Source organism: Candoia aspera, chromosome 6 (genome assembly GCF_035149785.1).
Source record: "Candoia aspera isolate rCanAsp1 chromosome 6, rCanAsp1.hap2, whole genome shotgun sequence".
Lineage (NCBI taxonomy): Eukaryota > Metazoa > Chordata > Lepidosauria > Squamata > Boidae > Candoia > Candoia aspera.
The window spans coordinates 8855913-8876530 of NC_086158.1; the positions used below are offsets into that span (position 1 = coordinate 8855913).

The following is a 20618-nucleotide window of genomic DNA, read 5'->3' on the forward strand; positions in this document are numbered from 1 at the left end:
AAATTAAAAAGTCAGAAAGAGGAAGAACCAGTCTTATTTCTAAGCTGCAGAGCACTTTTTTAAACAGCTATCCCAAGGTTTATTTTTAAATTTTATTTGTGTGATGTTGGTGTCTCCTTAATTGAAGCAGGTTCCAGACAGTATACAGATGTTTAAATATCCTTTACAATAAAACAACAACAATTGTCACAATAATACTAAATCCAAACTTAGGATGAATGCTAATGGTTCCATGGTCATCTATCACCAATAGCCTTGAAGAACTTCCAGATTTTTACCAGCATCTGGAAAGGCATGGGAGTGAGGGACACTGTTACAGAGTGACTGCCCACTTTTGGATCCCCTGATCAGAGGGGGTATTCAGCAGGTGTCCTCTCATCACCCAGATAAGACTGGCGGAAGATATTTGAGAAAGATAGTCTCTTAGTTATGCAAGCCCTGAGCTCCATAGGGCTTCAGATGTAGTGATCAGCATCTGGAATTGCACCTGGAAACTAACTGACAGTCCTCACAACACCGGTATGTCATGGTGGTGCTGCAACAGGCCAGGAAGTACGTGGGTGGCTGCATTTTGTGTAGCTGAACTTTCTGGGTGGTCTTCAAGGACAGCCCTGTGTAAAGGAAATTACGGCAGTCTAACTATGAGATGACAAGGACATGAGGGACTGTCTTCAGCACATCTTGAGGTGAGGCCTCCAACATCGCCTCCTGGCCATAGTTTCCACCAACTCCGTGTGTCTGTGTTTCTGTCTGTGTGTAAATTTTTTTCAATACAATAAAAGTATAGAAAATTAAAGGGAAATATGAAAGGAAAAAAACAAGATAGAAAAAAAGGAAAAGTAAGAAAACATAGAATTTTGACGTCTGCCCTTCTTTCCATCAAGTAATTGCCATCTTAATTTTCTCCCCTTCCTCTTTAACCCTTTTTATCCCTAAATCATCAGTTCAGTCTTTTCTTCCTTCAACAAAAAGTCCGTGAGCTTCCACCAACTCTTCAAGGTGGTTGATGCAAATGTGTGTGCACCCTGTCTAAACATTTTGCCTTGGTTCCTCTACCACAGACCACCTTCTCCTCTAAAATGAAGCTACGCTGCACTATTTTTCTGAGGCAATACAGCCTCATGATGTTGCTGAGTTGACTTCTCCCTCCCCTGTAGACACCAAGATTTCTATTGGGTGGAGTACAAGACACCATTAAAACTGTTCTTTCCCCTGTGTTCCCTCTTCTCCCTCCTGAGCACAGCCCAGCCCTTGGGGCATATGTTTAGCCAAGCTGCAGCTGCTCAGATAGCTGCTCAGCCTGGCTCTGGCTGCTGGCTTGATTCTGTACCAGCTGTGGCAAAGTGGGAGGAGGGCGCTCTGTCCCCTTCTGTGCTGCCTTAAACCCCCCACTCCCCCAAGGAATGAATGCTAAGGCAACCTTAGAAGTCTCAGTCAAGGGATCGGTATCTTTAAGACATCACTCTCCCTTGGCCTGTCTGAAATCACTATAAAAGAAATTCCCACCAAGTAATCATGATTCGTGATAACTGCCCACTAAATTTCCATTTTTTTCCTCAAGAGAAGAGTAAGTCTGGCCAAATTTCAGATTGGGGCCGAGAAAAACTCTCCATTGCTCTAACCAGTGTTTTTCAAACTTGGCCGCTTTAAGATGTGTGGACTCCAACTCTCAGAATTCCCCAGCCAGCATGGTGAAGAAGAAGAGATGCATTTTCAGTCTTGCAAGATTCTCTCAATGTAACCTTACAATAAAGATAGAGCTAGTGCTCCTGGATGTGCTGCTTGTCTGGATTACCTCGCAAGGCTGAGACAAGTAGACTAAAAAAGTAGCAAGGACAGAACAGCATCATATAAATTAATGAAAATCCTCTTAATTGCCTCTAGCTCTTTGTTTCCCTAGATCAGGGTTCCTCAACCTTGGCAACTCTAAGCTGTGCAGACTTCAACTCCCAGCTTTGCTGGCTGGGGAATTCTGGGAGTTGAAGTCTGCACAGCTTAGAGTTGCCAAGGTTGAGGAACCCTGCCCTAGATGACCAATTTCTTCTGGTTCATCAGCCCTCTTCCCACAACTGGGGTGGTTGGTCCTGGAAGAGATTCCCTCTTCTATTGGAGATTCCCTCTGCCTATTATGGAAAATAAGGAACAAAGTCTCCCCCACCCCAAGCCCAACCCCTCTGAAAGGCTCACCTGACAACAGGGGAAAAACTTCTTCCTGGTTGATTGCACAGTTTGAGTCTCCTGGGCTTTGCTTGTTGCTTTGGGCTAGACTGATTTATTATCACTTCTTTCATATCTGACCCTCAGGCAGTGTTTTTCTACTGCCCTACAACAGCCTATCTAAATATTCCTTAAGAGCTATTCCACCCCTGTGCTCACAGGAGTCCCTGCTTTTGAGCCAAGCTGCAGCTGTTTGGAAATTCAGCTGAGTCTTTATTAAGCCATCCATCAAGTCCCCCGGATCTTTTCCTTGGTTAGGGTCAGTTAAATCCTTTGTGGTGTCCCATGGAACACTTAACCCCCAAAGTGTCCCAGTTAAGTGTGTCATGGCAACAGAGCCAATCTCTATGCCCATAAAATCCAAAGCACACAAATCTACCTTACCTAGTCAATTTCCAGGATAAACTACAGTTCCTGGCACTACAATGTGGGCATACATAGGTTGTTTTTCAAATATACCGACTGTCAGCCCCACAAGGTAGACCAGACTAAGGAACCAATGCCATGTAGGTCAGGTCTACTTTTATTGTTAACAGCTATAGGAACAGAATCTTGCAAATCTGCATGTGCTTCTCCACTCCCTCCCTTTACCTTCATGTGAATGAGAGAGGGGCTCGCCTGAGATGTTTTCTCAAATTAGTTTCTTGGAAGGGGTTCCAGCCCCTCTTACCTGATTACTGCTGTGTTAGTGGCTCTTCCTCCCCTCCTTTAGGCTGTTCCTTATTCCCTCTACACCAGCCAAAGTCAAGCATAAAATGGTCATGCTTGAATATTGACAGATGTTGTAGGCAAAGCAGGCCTAGTAAAGGTAAAGGTAAAGGTTTCCCTTGACATTAAGTCCAGTCATGTCCGACTCTAGGGGGCGGTGCTTATCTCCATTTCAAAGCCGAAGAGCCGGCGTTTGTCTGTAGACACTTCCTCCGTGGTCATGTGGCTGGCATGACTACACGGAACGCCGTTACCTGCACGCCGAAGCGGTACCTATTGCATGAAGCAGCCCACTGATGCTTTTAATAGTGACCTGAGCTTTTCTAGGAGACCCCGGGCCAAACTAGGTATTGTCTTAGACCGCAAACAATAAGACTTCACTTCCTCTTCCCATTGGGAACAAGACTGCAGAGTCCACCAACTGTTTCCATGTTAACTTACAATAAATGATGTACTTTTTTACCCATGGCAGAATTAGCTCTTGATTTCTAATATCATGTTGGAAGAGCAGGAAAATGTGTTGGGTTGCTGAGCCTACTTGCCCTGCTAAGGGTAGAAAAGTACACCAAAACCAGAACTTGCATGTTGAAATTCAATAGAAAATAAATGAGTGAATTTAAACCCTTCTAGTGCCAGCACTTATGGGTGGGAAGAGACAAATTTCTCATCTCTGAAGAATCTTGAACCTGTCCGATTCAAAGCCAGGCAAATGTTCCTATCTCTTCCTCTTTTTTCTCCCAGGGTTTACAGTAGATCAGGAGCAGGAAACTGTGCTTCCAGATATTGTTACCCTGCAAATCCTATCTTGCCTGGTCATTTTGGGTGGGCTGATGGGAATTGGTACCCTACAAAATCTAGAGGGTCAAAAATTCCCCAACAATGGTAAACACAGTGTGGAAGAAGCCATAAATGTATGTTTATCAAGGAAATGAAATGCCTTTCTCAGTACCACACGTGGAGAATAATAGCAGTTAGTTAAACTTTGACATTTCTGTTGTATGATATAGTTGAATTCATAGATAACCTTGAAGAAGGTATGCAGGAATAATTAAAATGAAATGGGAGATGACTCAGTCTTGGGGAGGAAGAAGAAGGTGTGAGAAAGAAACGCAAAACAACCCACCTTGAATCTGTTTGGTATAAGAGGGGGCTGAAGGAAACTCTGTCAGGCTTTTAAGATTCTGTTATTACACCCTTCAACAATAAGGTAGAATTCCTGTTAATTCTTGCACTGTCTGTTTCATGACCGTCAACCTCAAAGGACTGACATATGGTACTACCACCATCTACTAATTTTTCCTAGGAATTTACCTATTAAAGAGGGGCTTCTTGGCCCAGGAGTGATGATTTTCAGCATGCAGTAATGATTTTTGTACCAGTGCCTACCCTGATGAAAAAAGTTATTGAAAGCTGCATTAGGTATACCTGATCATTATTATGTGGAACAGTGAAGTCCAAGAGTTTTGTGGAGGTAAAATGTATAGGATAAAACACCATCTAATTCCATAATTATTTTCCTTTCCTCATAAAACACAGATCAGGCACTCAGCCAATTCATCCCTTCAGCTCATGTTAAAGTTGTAATGGGATAGAGTCCAAGAAATGCAATGTATTTATTTATTTAACAAATGTATATAGCCACATATCTACCAATGGCACTCTGGGTGGCGAATTCAAAAATAAAAATAAAAACACTACAGGTAGTCCTCGCTTAACAACCATCCATTTAGTGATGGTTCGGACTTACAGTGGTGCTGAAAAAAAGACTTATGACCGGTCCTCACACTTACAACTGTTGCAGTGTCCCCATAGTCATGTGATCACAATTTGGGCACTTGGCAACTGGTTCACACTTACGACCGTAACAGTGTCCCATGGTCATGTTGACCTTCCCAGCCAGTTTCTGACAAGCAAAGTCAATGGGGAACTGCGTGATTCGCTTAATGACCATGTGGTTTGCTTAGCACCCCACAGTGATTCACTTAATGACTGCCACAGAAAAGGTCGTAAAATCAGGTTGAATTCACTTAATGACTGCTTCGCTTAGCAACCAAAATTCCAGACCCAATTGTGGTTGTTACAAGAGGACTACCTGTACAGAGGAATCTATTAAACAAAAGAAACAAGTCAAGGCTACTGTAAAAAGGTTTTATCAACCAGTTTATTCATTCTGATATGTATACAAATGGAAAGAAATATTCACTTTGTTCTTCCTTCTTTTTCTGTTAACAGAAGCAAGCCAGCTTCACCAAAGAATCACAGAGAGCGTATATCACGCACCAATGAATGCATCCAACTCCTCCAGGTATGAGACCCCCAAACAGCGTGGCCTAGAGTCTTCCTATGGCTTGTCAGCAGTTCTGGTGCTTTCTGAGGTTGGGGCCCAAAACGTGCCAGCCGGGGGAATCGCATGGTTGTAGATGCCATCTTGACTTGTTTTGACCCCACATCTGCGGTTACCCCTGTGGTTTTTGCATTTGTGGGGATCTGGGTAGGGAATGAGAAACTAAATAGTCCGTTGGAGTTGGGTGGCTTACAATTTAAATAAATGAATAAGTGTCTTAACCCTTTCAAGTGCTTAAACATGCATGGCATTCCTTGAAAACCCCTGAAATGCGGCAATTTCCGGTGGGGACATGGTGGACTGAACAGCTTTGCCTGTGGGTTTAGCAGGTGGAGCTGACCATGCAGTAATTTTGTTCGGGCTCATGCAGGTTTTCCTAAGCCCAGGAGTGTTCTCCGGGTAAAGGAAAGCACCAGGAAACACCCCATCTGTCCTCCAGACGGCTGCTTGTAGCCAGAAGATCGCAAACAGCGTTTCGTAAAAGCTAGCCGGGAGGTGGGGACATCATCATTTTCCAAGCTGCACTGCAGCCTTAAAGGGACATTAAGACTGGCCTCCCCATTTCTAAATCACCAAATTGATATATTTTTTTAAGTGTGTGTACCCTAAGAGAGGCTTTCTACAGTGAGGAGAAGCGGGTTCTCTTGATGTTTATCGTTATTTTTGGGATTACTTTTTAAAAATTCTTCTTTAAGTTTTGGACTTTGTTTTCCTTCCAAATATTAAGGAGGATTGAGAGTAAACAATTGTCTTCCTGTTATTATTTTTGTACTAAATTTGAAGATATTAGCATTCTCCTACACATTGAATCACCTGATTTGAACCTTCAGCTTTCTCTTTCTACTTTCCCTTGGGAACTGTCTGCTTATCTCGCTCTTACTTTGTGTAAACGCACTCTGGAACTTTTCCATATCTTCGGCTTTCGCTGGTTAAGCTCCTAGGGGGTGCCATAATCTACTGCATGAGACATGGAAGATCTTAAACAGATTTTCTCTGACTTCCACCAAGATTTTAAACAGATTCTTTCTGACTCCTATCAAGCTTTTATGCAGAGTCTCCTTTTCAGGAGAGATGGGCAGTGATAGAAATTTGAAATATAAATATAAATAAATAAATAAGACATTGAGGACATTGTGGAAAATATGAGGTCTGAGATGTGTCATCTGATTGGGGATGCAGTGGATGAAATTGAGAAACTTAACAGTGATAGAAATGTTTCTTCTAAGAGTGAGATTGGGATTCTGTTGAGATGTTGGATGCAGATTGGATAGTGGAGTTCGAGAAATTTAAGGGAGAGAGAGATTTGCAAGCCACAAGTGAAATTGATCTTCTGGAAGAATGCCATGAAAAAGAACGGGTTATTATGTATGGGAGGTCTCCTGAAGAGAAGTCAGAGTTTTTGAGGGGGGTAGTTGGGCTGTTTAATTTTTCAAGAGAAAAGCTCTGTGCGCATTGTGGGGGTATGTAAATGCTCTGGTTTATTCTGAAGTGAGATAAGGGTTAAAGAACATTTATCTGGACTGCTTTTAGGGTTTGGTTGGTGTTATTTGTCTTTAAGGATTTGGATTATTAGAGTAAAGAATGCTTTGGTTTTGGGTTTACTAAGATAAAGATTATTAAAATTGTTGTACTATTAAGTATAATGGCAGACAATTTATGTGCTTTTTAGTTTGATTTTTATTGTTGTAGACAGAAATAGTAGTAGGAAGGGAATAATTAAATAAGTGCTACCTTTTGGGGGGAAAGTTGTTTAGGAGGTTCATATGATTTTTTTTTTTCTTTATTTCAATATAAGGGGAGGGAGTATCTGTACATAATGATTTTTATAATGTGCCAAAGTGGAATGATTTATAGAAATAATGTGGTTTTGGTTTAATATAGAGTAAGAGATTGATTAAGGAAAATTTTTGAATATTCTTGCTGTTAAAAGTCGGAAGTCACCTCATTTTGTAACTCTGAAAAAAAAATTCTCTTGTTTTTTCACATCTTTTTAGTTTTTCTTCTTTTTTTTTGTAGTTTTTTGTTTTTTCGTAGCTTTTATCTTTGCTTTGAAATTTAATAAAATTCTTATTAAGAAGAAAAAGGAAACCCCTGTAACGCCCTGGCCCCATCCTCTTTTGGAATACAGCCTCCAACACACCCCACAGAGTCTGTGTGGCCCTTGAGACCTCAGAGTTGTACAACCTGGGCTCTAAGATAATGTGCTGTGGCATAGGCTGAAAAGAGCACAGCTGGCCTGCAGACCTGCATTTATTTATTCATTCATTCATTCATTCATTCATTCATTCATTCATTCATTCATATATTCTGAAAGCTTATAAAGTTCTTTAGAAAAAAAAATGTGTGGACTTCAACTCCCAGAATTCCCCAGCCAGAATTCTGGGAGCTGAACTCCACATGTCTTAAAGTTGCCAGTTTGAAAAACATTGGCCTAGCTGATCATCACTTCCAGGGACTGTTCACAGAGCTGTACTTTCTGGCCACGTCTGCAAGGCACCACAGTTGCTGATGTTGCCTTTGGTGATGGGGCAGCATTACTTTTACTCTACTCTACTCATCTAACTTAGAGGCCACCGCAACTCCAAAGGAGTTTGGAGGCTTACATTTTAAAAGCAGGAAACAATACAAATTAAGAAAGAAATCATGCATGTCCAGAAGAGAGGATCATATACAGCAGAAATAAAAACAAAAAACAAAACCTATTGGGGCTCAACACCCACCCAGCACCAAGGCCTGGGAGAACAACCAGGTTTTCAAGGACTTTTGGAACCTGTTCAGGGTGAGAACCATAAATAAAGGCACAGGACAATCAGGACTGCATGATTCTGGAAGTTCATGCTGGTTCACATGATCTCCATGGCCATCCACTGGCCACTTCTAGGCACTGCCAGGCAGAAGTTTGCTGATCCTGTTATTGTGGCAGAATTGGGATCAGCAATTGGGGCAGCAGATTTTATGTCCATGTCCTTTTCTGTTGGATGGATGGATGGATCTTTAACCTGGCTACGAGAAAGAGTCCTGTGGGCGTGGGAGAGGCTGAGTTGACAGCAGCCAAAGACTGCAATGGTACGATATATACTAGACCTGCTTAACATTAACCTTGTTGAGTTCTGTCGGTGTATGTGCCTTAGCATTCTGTGCATCAACCCCTTTGGTTAGGTTATGGTTCAAGGCATTGTACAAATCCAAAAAATGATTCAGCAACTGGTTTATGTACGTTGGCTGAATGCAGCTTGTTTATAGTTGTTCGTTTATTTATTTATCCATCCAATTTATTCCCCGCCCATCTCACTCAGTTTAGTTGTTTTCATATGTGTATGCACACAGACAGATAGTCCTCACTTAGCAACCACAATTGGGACAATTACAACATCACTTCCCAGTTGGTTGTTAAGCGAGACATCATGTGACCATGATTTGCAATTTCACTGCCAGAGTCTCCATTGACTCTGCGTGTCAGAAGCCAGCTGTAACATGTACAAATGGCGATCATGTGACTGCAGGATGCTGCAACGGTCATTAATACCCACTGGTTGCAGAGTGCCCAAATGTCTATCACGTGACCATGAGGATGCTGCGACGGTTGTAAATGTGAAGACTGGCCGTAAAGTTACTTATTCAGCTCCGTTGCAACTTTGAATGGTTGCTAAACAGGGCTGTTGTTAAGCAAGGTCTACCTGTATACACATACATGTTCACAACTATTCTGAGAGGAACATTTTTAAACAAGTGTCCCAGTAAGAACATACTAAGAAGCCCTGCTTGTTGCAACAGTCCTGTTTCAACCCATTAGCAGTCACCTAACCATGATTGTTGCATCTCTTTTGACTCTACAAGGTATGGCAGAAAATCGATGAGTTTGTGCGAAAATAAATCTGAACTCTCAAGCTTGGAGACGTCCAACAACCGGGACCGGAACGTGAGCCCCAGCACCAGGCAGAAAAGAGGTAGGCATTGCAGAAGACCATCTCGCTGAAAGGCTAGAAGAAATGGGCCATGGGGCAGAAACTCTTAGGCAGTTAGGCTGTCAACATAGGGACCAGTACAGTGACATTGTTGACTCTGTCTTGCTCTTGCAGATAAGAGATTCCCCTGTTACAGGCCTTGCATACAGTTGAGACACAGTTCCTGTGGTCAGTTTGCATACGTGTGCATGGAAAGGATCAACCTTCTCCTCATTTGATGTCCTGAATGCTTAGGGTTGGCTAGGGATAGGGGAATCCAGTGATCAGTACCTGGAAGTGGCTACGGCACAACTTTTGTATTACCTGCAACTTGGCTACTTGCTATCCTGTAAACTGATGCAGGTGAAGATAGAACCTGGGGCCTTTTGCATGGAGAGCAGGTGCTTGGCTCCCTATCTAGCCAAGGGGGAGGCTCACCCAGTCACTTCAAGTCGGTGTTGACTCTTAGCAACCACACAGATTTTCTCCATGATGATCTATCCCTAAGCTGGTCTGGGGGCGTTATTAACATGATTTAATAATTACTAAAGTAATTTTAAACATGAAAATTTAAGAGTGATGGAGAATGTGGCAAGGTCACCAAATCTGGAGAGAGTTTAGCTTTCTGGTGTGAGATTTGAGAGACTGCAGAGAAAAAAGGGCTGATAGTTTCCTTCCAGGAGAGGTTCTTGTGACTTGACCATCAACCAAGATTATACAGCACCACTCATAGACTGAAGTGGTCACCAGCCGCTAATGTAGACAGTGGACTGAGAAACATAAGAAGCTTTGCTCCTGCTGATAGCTTCTCGCTTATGTAGGTTGTATGATCTTCCACAGTATGTTTTTCCCCAGTAAAATACACACTGCAGTCTTGAGCTGCTTGACTGCTGGGTATAAACCAGGTGGAAAGGAAGCCAGCTTAAGAAATCCCTTTCTGGATTTCAACCCCTTCCTCTGCTTTGGCTATGGTGGTGATGATGGGTGGCATTCTGTCTGGGCTGTCCTGGCCTTGGCCCCTGATTGGTGAATCCCCCTGCTTCTCGATTCCATGCCAGGAGAGCAAGCACCAGTCCCTTTGCTTTCAGCGGTAGGCCTTTGAGGACATGTGATTTGCAATAGGAGACCTTTTGGGTGAGCCTCCCTTGTACTTGGCATCTTCCCATTGGATGCATCTATTGGCTGATTAGAGGAAGGGAGGGAGGGAGGGAGGGAGGAAGGAGAACTGGCAGAATTATTGTCAATTTTACCTGGGTAAGAATAATAAACAAGAGATCTATCATTTCACCATTCCACTGATAAACTTATTTAAAAAAAACAAACCCGAAAGTCCACCAGTGATATGGAAACAGGAACCGCAACAATAGCAATAATTGAGGTTCATCATCAAGATTCTTTCAGAAGGGGCAGGCAGCCTAGCAGCCGAGAATAAGATGGCCATGGAGGGCAGCAACCAGTGACCAGAGGGGAGGGAGTGTTCCTGCCACAGTACACATTTGCTGCCTGGAGAGGACACACTGCTTCAACTAGCCCAGGTCAGAAAACACTCCTTCTGATGCACAGCAGGAAAAGAAGAGCGGAGGTGGTTTTTCTTGTGGGCTAGTGGCAGATAAAGCGTGCCTGGCCTTGAGAAACAGTCAACCTGAATTCATGCTGGGGCAACCTGGTCAGGCAGATCAACCTGCAGTCAATTTCATTAAGCTGAAACATCCTGTGCATGGAAAAAAAAGGAGTGTTCTTTTCAAGTCTTGGAGTTCCCCATGCTGCCTCTGGAAAGCTAGCAGTTTGGACAAAATGCAGTGGCAGGAGCCTAGCTAGATAGCTTCTTCCCAAAGTTTTAAACAGCAGAATGGCAGTCTTGAATCTTTTTTGCAAATACGGCATCTCTTGTGCACCCCCTGCTGGCTGACAAGAAATTCAACAATGGTTTAACGTTGGATCTCTTCAATCGCTGCTGAAGGCAGGCCTGCCAACATTTTGGCAACAGAAATGGGGATATATGTCTGCCAGAATCCAATGCACAAATATCTTTGCTCCTCTTCCCCCTACCCTGTGCATCTTTCAGATCCTGTATAGTTCCAGCCAAATAAGCCATCCAAACAAAGGGTTACTTCATGATGCTTATAGAAGGATAGAAAATCTTGTATCTCCCAGTTCCAGGAAAGGTTTTGAGGACCACATTCCAGTTGTGATGGGGAGAAAGTTAAAAGTGGATAGATAGAGCCAGGGGAAAAAATAAGACTATCAAAGTTAGCAGGGGCATCAATTGCATACACCTCTCCCTCTGTGTCTACTTTGAAGTAAGCAAGAGTGGGATGTTCGGAGGAACTGCATGAAGCTAAACAAAGTAAATTTATTCATTTTACCTGTTTGGAACCTGGGATTCTCCAGGAAGGGCTTTGTGGCATGATTGCAATCATCCTTGGTAAGTACGTTAGAGGCAAGAAACAAATAGTTTGCACCAGAGGGACCTGGTGTACAGGTGTGAGATAAGGATAAACAAGAGAGTTGTTTTTTTAGAAAGATGATTACTAGGTACATGAGAAAATTAATAAGCCTGGGATGAGTTGCGTAAGTGACCTGGCTTGTACAATAGGCAGGACAAAAAGCTCATGGGCTTCCTCCCTGTTGAAGTGTGAGATATCATTTCAGATGCTGAGGATAAATTCATTGTCCTGGAGGGCATTTTCAGCAGTGCCATGGATTTAAATCTATTTGGGGAAGTTCTATTTGACAGTAGCAATGGTTTAAATGCAGGCCAAACAGGCTTTATTTTTTTTTTCACAGTACATAACTGTAATAGTCACCCAGAAAGAAGAGCCAGTGAATTGGTTGGGAGTATGGAAGTTCCTTGAAAATAATCACACTTCAGGCAAGGCTCACACTACTTGCCATGCTATAATGAGGAATGTTTGGCTAAATGGGTTGTATGAAGCCAGCTATTATGATTTATAAACTAGGGGGCATGTCTAAATGTTATCTGTGATCCTAGTCTATTGTGGCTTACTCACTGGAATAGGGTAACATAGGCTCTGCGTGATGCATCAACCTATCATTTGCCTGAAATGGAAAGGGTTATTCTCTTATTTCCCTACACTAAGCTTGTATATAATGTGCAAGCATCAAGTAACAAGACCAAGGCTGGTCCTGCAAACAAACAGTGTCTCCATCATGAGGCCTGCAATGGTCTCTTCTTCCCCCACTTAGTTCAGGCAAAGCTGGGGGCATCAGGGACATTGACTGGAGCCAGTGAAATCAACTGATACGTTTAATTTTTTAAAAATCCAATCCAAGTGTGGCCCAACAATATTAAATGGCACTTTATTTATTCCTTGCTGGCAAAAATCAAGCTAGCCACCACAGGCTGCAGCTGGTCTGCTCTCAGCTAATAATTAGCAGTTACTGGCATAAAACACGGCAGCTGGGTCAGTGGCTTGTTTTTTGCTGCAAGCAAGGAGCAAGACATGCTTTCATGGCATTGCAATTTGTAGTGACATCATGATCCAAGCCTGACTACACAGCAGCATCAAGATGTAGGCATATAAGGGAGGGTCTTGCTCAGTGATGTCAGTATAGGGCAACATTCCCCTTCTCTTGTCCCACTTTGCTGAGGACACCAATCTTACCTGGATTGGACATTTTGGATGACCACGTTGAATTCCCTCCATCACTCAGAAACTCTTGTCTTAAATGTATGATAAAGACAGAATAGTTAAGATGGTTTGGCAGGACTAACCTCATTGTTTGATCATCAATAAGTCAAAGCAATATTTTTACATATGAAAGCATACTCCCAATTATAACAGGAAAGCTCTCCCTCTCCTCCTTTCCTTCCTTCCTATTTCTAACCGGGAGTACATGTATTGCTGAGTAGGAATCAATAGAGCAAATCAACAGAAAAACACAGCAACAAAGTCATGTTGCTTATTTCTTTCACGTACATTAATCTCAATTTCATCTGCTGCATTTAAAGTCACTTAAAATAGTGAGGTATTGAATATTATTATTGACCCACTGGTACAAAAAAAATTTTTTTTAGTAACCCATATTTACCGTGCTCAAATTTCAAATCCCTTCCTTTCCTTTGGTTCTGTAGGTGTAGGGCTATGATAAATGCTGTTGCAGAAGCTGTTTCCCCAATTGTTGTGCAACTCATGAATTTATTACATTAAATATTGCTTGCTAGGCAAACTTGGCTGATTTAAGAAAGCTAATTGAGATTGGCCCTGCTTAGTACTCAGATGAGAGACCACTAGGGAATCCTACGGTTATAGGCTAGAGTGGAAATCAAAAAATTATCTTAGAAGATGAAAATGACAGGCCACTTCCAAGAAAGCTGCCTGGAGAAGTCCATGAAGTCCTCAGGAGTTGTGCTTAACTCAAAGGAGACTTTTCTTTTGCCTTGTTTGCATTCGTAATTTGCTAATTTTCTGCTAGCATTAGCACAACTGCTAACTGAAATGTGTACTTTTCCTACTAGTCTAACACTGCATACAATAAAATGCTTTGTATTTGTTATTTTTAAGCAATCCTTAAGAACATTTCACTTTTTTTTTAAAGACATGTTGTTGCAGTATGCCCTGTTCGTTTTTTTAAGCTGGAAAGTTCCTCCCATATTTAGAAAATGAATGGCTGCTGAGGAAGTGCCATAACAGGACTGCTGCCAACAGCTTGGGCCTAGATTGTGAAGATGCTATAGGCAACGTTCATGTGTAATGCCTTTGGTTCCACTGGTGGTCCTCTTTAATACAAAAACTCTTGTATACAAACAAATGATAATTTTGTGACGGATGCTGTATAAACTTCACTGCATGTAATTCCAATGACAGCATTGGGATATTTTGTGGGCACTGATGTTTGCTTTTTAATTACTTTGCGCTGAGTTGTCCTTTCAGGATTGCAAATCCCCAACCCTCTTCCATTTTGCTCACTAATGAAGCCCATTATCCTTTGCATGACAGACCAGTTTGGCTCAGCTGGTTTGATTTCACAGTTGCCTGCCTTCCTTGTTACCTGCTCCATAGCCATGGGCTCAAGCTGCCCAGCCATTCCCATTTTTTGAAACAGTCCCTTCCCTGCTTTCCACCAGCTTAGACCTTGGCCAGTCTTCCTAAGCTGCAAGATTAACCCCTTCTGCCTTCCTTCTCTCCTTCCTCTGCCTTTTTCTCCAGCCAATTCTTCCACCAGCCTTAACCTTGAGCGCTCAGCTCTTGCTAGAAAGCGGTTTACATTACAAGGGCTTTCGAACCGCAGAGCTCTACCCAAAGGTAAAAGTGTCAACAGCTGTCTCCATTCCATCCTGCCATCCACCATCACCGCTCTGCAAACATGGCCTCATTCCCATCTTTACTTCGTCTAATGCCTCCATCCCTTATGCACTGCAGTAAGGTTTTCTTTGCAACAGCCACTTGGAGGTGGTCATAAAAGGACACCTTCGATTTTTGCTGGCTGTGCATCTGTGCCTTTCACAGCAGGCTGATACATGCATGGATTGAACAGGGGAAGTTTCCCCATGCGTGCAGGTAAGCAGTTGGAAAAGCGTCACCCATTCAAGCTGTCGTCCAAGAGAATGAAACCAAGGCCACTTTTAGAAAACAGACAAAGAGGCAATCCCAGGTTTTAGAACAATCTCCCCCTAAGTTCACAAGCACTGAACTGAAGACTGGTGTTGTTCTTCTGCCCTGTGTAGAATGCAGAAGCACATGGAGAAGTATTCTGAAATTACAAAGTTCAGCTGCAGTGAGAGCCAGGTTTTGGGGCTATTTGCATATGGCCTTTTCCAACAGTTAGAAATTCCCTGTTGTTTACATGGCTTGTATGGCAAGCCCACAAGCATCCCTTTCTGGGGTGTGTGTTTTTAACTGTCATGGATAGGCATGAATTCCAAAATGCTGAAGCAGCTACCAAAAGCTCCTTCTGTAGGATTGAAATAGGAAGTCCAACGTATCCTGCAACCTTTTTATGGATTTCTGGGAGAATGCACATTAAAAAAAAAGGGTAGAATTTGAGTCCAGCATATTTAGATGGAGAAGGCAAGGTTTATGCTTGTAGACAGTTCATTGGGGGAAAAAACAAAAGATGCCTACCTACCAGTTATATGCATTTATACTTAGAGGCTGGAGTTTTCAGATTCTACCTGTGCTTATTATTAGAGTCACAAATAAGAACTGGGAATAGTTATTAATTGGTAGTAATGCTATTGGCAAAAAAAGAAACATGGTATGTCTAGAAGGAATGAATGAATTTCCTCGGTTAGCTTAGCTACCAACAGACCTCCAACTGAGAGGTTGGACAACATTCTCTGTTGAGTATAAGGCAACCAAGGGAAGCGAATGTCTTCTGGTCCATTTGTAGACTGTGCTGTTACAAAACTTTACAATTTAAGAAGATTAAGTCACATCTCTAAATGGAACATGGGAGAGTCACAAACAGATCTCCCATGCCTGCTCTTTGCTGGCTTTGTACCAAGTACTGAAAATAAGATGAGTTTGAACTATTAGTATAGAGCAACCACCATTACTTAGGAGTTACAACCAAGACCTGATGAGAGGACTCCTATGATTAGATTATAGCAACTGAAGAACGCAGTTTGTTCAAAAAGAACGGAAACAATAGAAATGGATGAGAGTTGGGCTGTATCTTAAAAGTATTCATACCTGCTCAGAGATCTAAAACTTGATGTTACTGAAGAGAACATCTGGATTAAAATAGGTAGAGGAATTGATAAAACGTTATTGTGGTCTACTAATGCCCAACTAATCAAGGAGAAGATAATGTAGACGCTTTCCAGAAGCAAAAGGCAGATAATTCAAAGTGTAAAGTAGCAGTGATAGGAGATTTTTATTATCTCAACAGCTGTTAGAAGATAAACTTTCCAAAGATGGTTCTTTCAGGACATTCCTGACTTACTTTCTGACATCTTTCTCCTTCAGAGGTGGAGAAGGTACAAAAGAATTGGCTAATTTTGACTTGGGACAAATCAATAGAGAAGATTAAGGGTAAAGAAATGAAAGTAGCAAGAACATTGAGGGTGGGTGACCATGTAATGCTGGAATTCTTGATTTGAAGGAAAACTAAAGTGTAACTGAATACATTATCTTGGATTTCAAAAAAGGGGATTATAATAAACTCTGACTATTAGGATTTTTTGGCTGGATGAGCTAACACGAAAAGATGCACGAGATAGGTAAGAATTCCTAAAAAATTAAAAGCATAGTGGCAGACAGTTCCAAGGAGGGAATTTATAAGAAAGGAAACCAGCAGAGGTCTTCAAGCAAATGGAAAACAGCAGAAATCTGCAAGCAACTGGAAAGGACACATATACAGTAAGTGGCAGAAAGAGGTACAGATTGCTGAGAAAGAATATATACCAGTAGCCCAGAACTGTAGAGATGATGTGAAGAAAGCTCAGAATGAGCTGAAGTTGGTGAAGATGGTGAAGGGTAAGCTGAAGATGGTGAAGGATGAGCTGAAGTTGGTGAAGGATGAGCTGAAGATGGTGAAGTTGGTGAAGGATGAGCTGAAGATGGTGAAGTTGGTGAAGGATGAGCTGAAGTTGGTGAAGATGGTGAAGTTTGTGAAGGATGAGCTGAAGTTGGTGAAGATGGTGAAGGATGAGCTGAAGTTGGTGAAGATGGCGAAGTTGGTGAAGGATGAGCTGAGGTTGGTGAAGATGGTGAAGTTGGTGAAGGATGAGCTGAATTTGGTGAAGATGGTGAAGGATGAGCTGAAGTTGGTGCAGATGGTGAAGTTGGTGAAGGATGAGCTGAGGTTGGTGAAGATGGTGAAGTTGGTGAAGGATGAGCTGAAGTTGGTGAAGGTGAAGTTGGTGAGCTGAAGTTGGTGAAGATGGTGAAGGATGAGCTGAAGGTGGTGAAGATGGTGAAGGATGAGCTGAAGTTGATGGAGGATGCTAAGAACAACAGAAAGGGTGGTTCAGTATGTTAGAAATAAAAGCAACATATGTATCATTTGCTTAGTAGGAAAGACAGTATACTAAGATGTAATAAAGAAAATATAGAACTACTCAACTGTTTTCAATCTTCTCCAACAAAAGCATGTGTATTCCATTAGCACTGTGAAGAATAGGTTGCAGGGACAGAATTAAGCTTGAGGCGCTAGAAACATGGTACATTGAAAGTATTCTTCCTCTACTTGAAAAAGAAGAAAGAAGAATCCAGAAACCTAGTCATAGAACATTGATAGCTGAGAAGATGACAGAGCTGATCAGAAGGAGATCAACTTCTAAACACCTTGAAAGCAATGTGGTAATAATCAGAAATAAGCATGGATTTGTCAAAGGTTAATCTTGCCAACATAACTTACTTTGTTTTTGACCAGGTAACTAATTTAGTAAATTGTTGGAAAACACAAGATTGGTATCAATGAGAAATATTTTCATGGTTGATTGTGCTTAAGATGTACAAGTTATAAAGAAATTGTATTTTGAATAGACTGGATATTTTCCAGTAGAATGTAGGACAGAGGATGCTGGGTGAGACAGGAGAATAATCCTAGTTGAGGAGCAAGTATATCTTGGTCCATGAACCATTTGGGACTCAAATCTCAGCATGCTGGAAGTTCAAATTTGGCAACACCTTACATGTACATAGGTGTACATTCTTATTTACTGTGAGTAAATTCACTTGTGTAAATGAGTGAAACTTCACTGATTTTCACAACCATATTGTAGTCTCCTTAGGATCTAACTGGACTTGTAGTTTTGTCTGTGTCTGTGTGTCAGCTCTGGCTGATTAAGAAAACAGTATTCCTTACCACAGCCATCACTTTGGCAATAAAATGTGTCTTTGTTAGTGATTTGTCATCACAGCAATGTGGGGTGATGCTATAAGACATTATGAATCAAAAGTGAGGAGAATTCTAGGAGTTGAAGCCTACACCATCTGAAGGGCATCCAGCTTGGGCAAAATCACCATTTGTTTGTTTGTTTTTACATGCTTCTTATCCCATCCTTGACCTGCATCTAACTGTTCTCCCAGATCCAGAGTCTAAAGAGAGAGATGTTCCCCGTCGCTTTTCCTTGGCTTCCTCCATCAACACCACAACTAACACATCTGGTCTAACCAAAGGTATGGACCCACTAACCCTTTAGCTGCTGTACTTCCTCAACATAGTAAAGGTAAAGGTAAAGGTTTCCCTCGACGTAAAGTCCAGTCGTGTCCGACTCTAGGGGGCGCTGCTCATCTCCGTTTCTAAGCCTTAGAGCCGGCGTTGTCTGTAGACACTTCCGGGTCATGTGGCCAGCATGACGACTCGGAACGCCGTTACCTTCCCGCTGAAGCGGTACCAATTAATCTACTCACATTTGCATGTTTTCGAACTGCTAGGTGAGCAGGAGCTGGGACGAGCAACGGGAGCTCGCCCCGCCGCGCGGTTTCGAACCGCCGACCTTCCGATCGGCAGCTCAGCGGTTTAACCCGCAGCGCCACCGCGTCCCTCAACATACATTGCTACAAATGCTGATAAAGTTATACAGACGGAGCCCGTGTCCCACCTTGTAAGGCACAGAGAAACAAGTTACTGCAGTAGCAAGACTTTTAGTACTGCAATAACACTGCCATCTGTGTAGTTGTGCCAGCAAATTATTATTCCGATGAAGCAATTCTACTTGCTCTCATGCTATGGTATAATCTTATATGAATCAAGACCTGGGGGGAAAGGGCTTTTCTATTTTGGTGCAGAATCTGTATTTGAATAGTGTCGATTGGCTGGCTTTTACAACAGTCATGAATAATGCTTCCCCCTTCAAAATACGGCTTTGCAAAGTGCTGACCAGTTTTCTGTGCATCTCCATCCTCTGGTGACATGCCAGTCAGTTAGAAAGGCAAAAGGAAACCACAGTGAACCTATCAATACAAAGTCTGGACACATAGAAGGACAATGAAGGGAGAGGAAAACCAAGGTCTTGCATCTTAATACTGTATGAAAAACCTTTTGATTACCAAAACGTATTAGCTCCTCCTGTGGTTCAGCTTCTATCATGATGTTCAGCTTGTAGCAGTACCTAACTGAGTTTGGTTGATCTCTGAAACTAAGTAGGGTCAGTCCTGGTTAGCACTTGGATGGGAGAGCCCCAGAAAATCCCAGGGCTGTTGGCTAGACTGGGAAATCAAAAACACATCCTAGAAGAAACCTTTTCAGAAGTGCTGCTGAGAAAATAGCATGAAGTCCATGAAATTACCAGGAATGAGATGGAGGCAATTACCAAGAGTTGAGTTTGACTCAAGAACATCTTTACTATCTTAGGTTATATCTGATTAGAAACATGATAATGCAATATATTATGTGAGAAACACTGAACTAATTTTAATGGCTAAGAAAAAAAAAACTAAGGGGAAATTTAATACTTGTCAATACAAAACGAGTTCTTAAGGTCGGTATAGTATTAGAGGCTCAGCATACCTGTTCTCCTACACACCTGTAGCTTTCAATTATCTACAATCAGAAAGAATATGGAGATGGAGTTTTCACATGCTCAGATCAGATTTTTAAGAGATGAAATCAATGTGGGCCTAAGCCTCTTGGTGGGAATCCTATGGTCCTTTTGATAAGCAGAAGTAATTTTTAAAAACAAGCCATTTGGTGGTTTGTTGCTGATCTCACAACATTGTCCTTTCCATCTTTATAAGATGATTTTTATAAATACTGTACAAGAAATGCTTAATGAATATTGTTGCACTGCCAGCTGTCATTAATCTCTCCCATCGACTATTAATCCTATTTCTTTGCCGTGCCAAGGGAACAGGGCAGGCATCTAACTGTATTTCCAATTTTGTTATCCGCAAACTTCACACAGGTCCCCTTGTTCCTGTAGTTAAAGTCAAGAGGCATGAAATCAAAAGTGATCCAACTCCTCTGGGCTTTGAAGGTACAGCTACTGAGTCCATGCATGCTGTTATTTGTAGAATGTCTATTCTCACATCACCACCAACATTTCATACCAAGCTCTGAGTCAGCATATCAGATGAGCTTGAGTGTTTTTCATCATTTTATTACCAGTTGCATCTATCTCTGAACATACATTGTCAGAGGAGGATGGGGAGAAGAACTTCATAATCTGCTCATCTATGTCTATGCCCATACTTTGCTCCCTTCCTCCAAAATGGATTAGCCTGCAACCTAATTCATCAGGCTGGCAGGCTTAAGAAGAGATGGACTTTTTGTGTGCTGAAAAAAACACTTTAAGGGGGGAGACATACAAACACAGAGCTGGAAGAAGCCATAGATAAACCAGAATCTGATTATGGCTCTCAAAAAGTATTACTGGTAGCTCCCCAAACATTTGGTTTTCTTGCTTATTTAAATCTAAATTGAATGTGAAAGGTGTGGAGACTGGAATATATATTCAATTTTCAAATGGTCCATTTCCACTTTCTCTACCATAT

At 42.0% G+C, this 20618-nt stretch overlaps 1 protein-coding gene across 1 annotated transcript in view; it reads left to right on the forward strand.

Moving 5' to 3' along the window:
- The window catches only part of MCF2L2 (MCF.2 cell line derived transforming sequence-like 2), a 127950-nt gene that overhangs the window by 99627 nt on the left and 7705 nt on the right, over positions 1 to 20618 (forward strand). Inside the window, exons 17-20 of the mRNA XM_063306743.1 lie at positions 5158 to 5230; positions 9107 to 9216; positions 18213 to 18302; positions 20030 to 20101. Of these exons, the coding sequence (XP_063162813.1) occupies positions 5158 to 5230; positions 9107 to 9216; positions 18213 to 18302; positions 20030 to 20101 (345 nt within the window). The remainder of the gene's footprint in view (positions 1 to 5157; positions 5231 to 9106; positions 9217 to 18212; positions 18303 to 20029; positions 20102 to 20618) is intronic.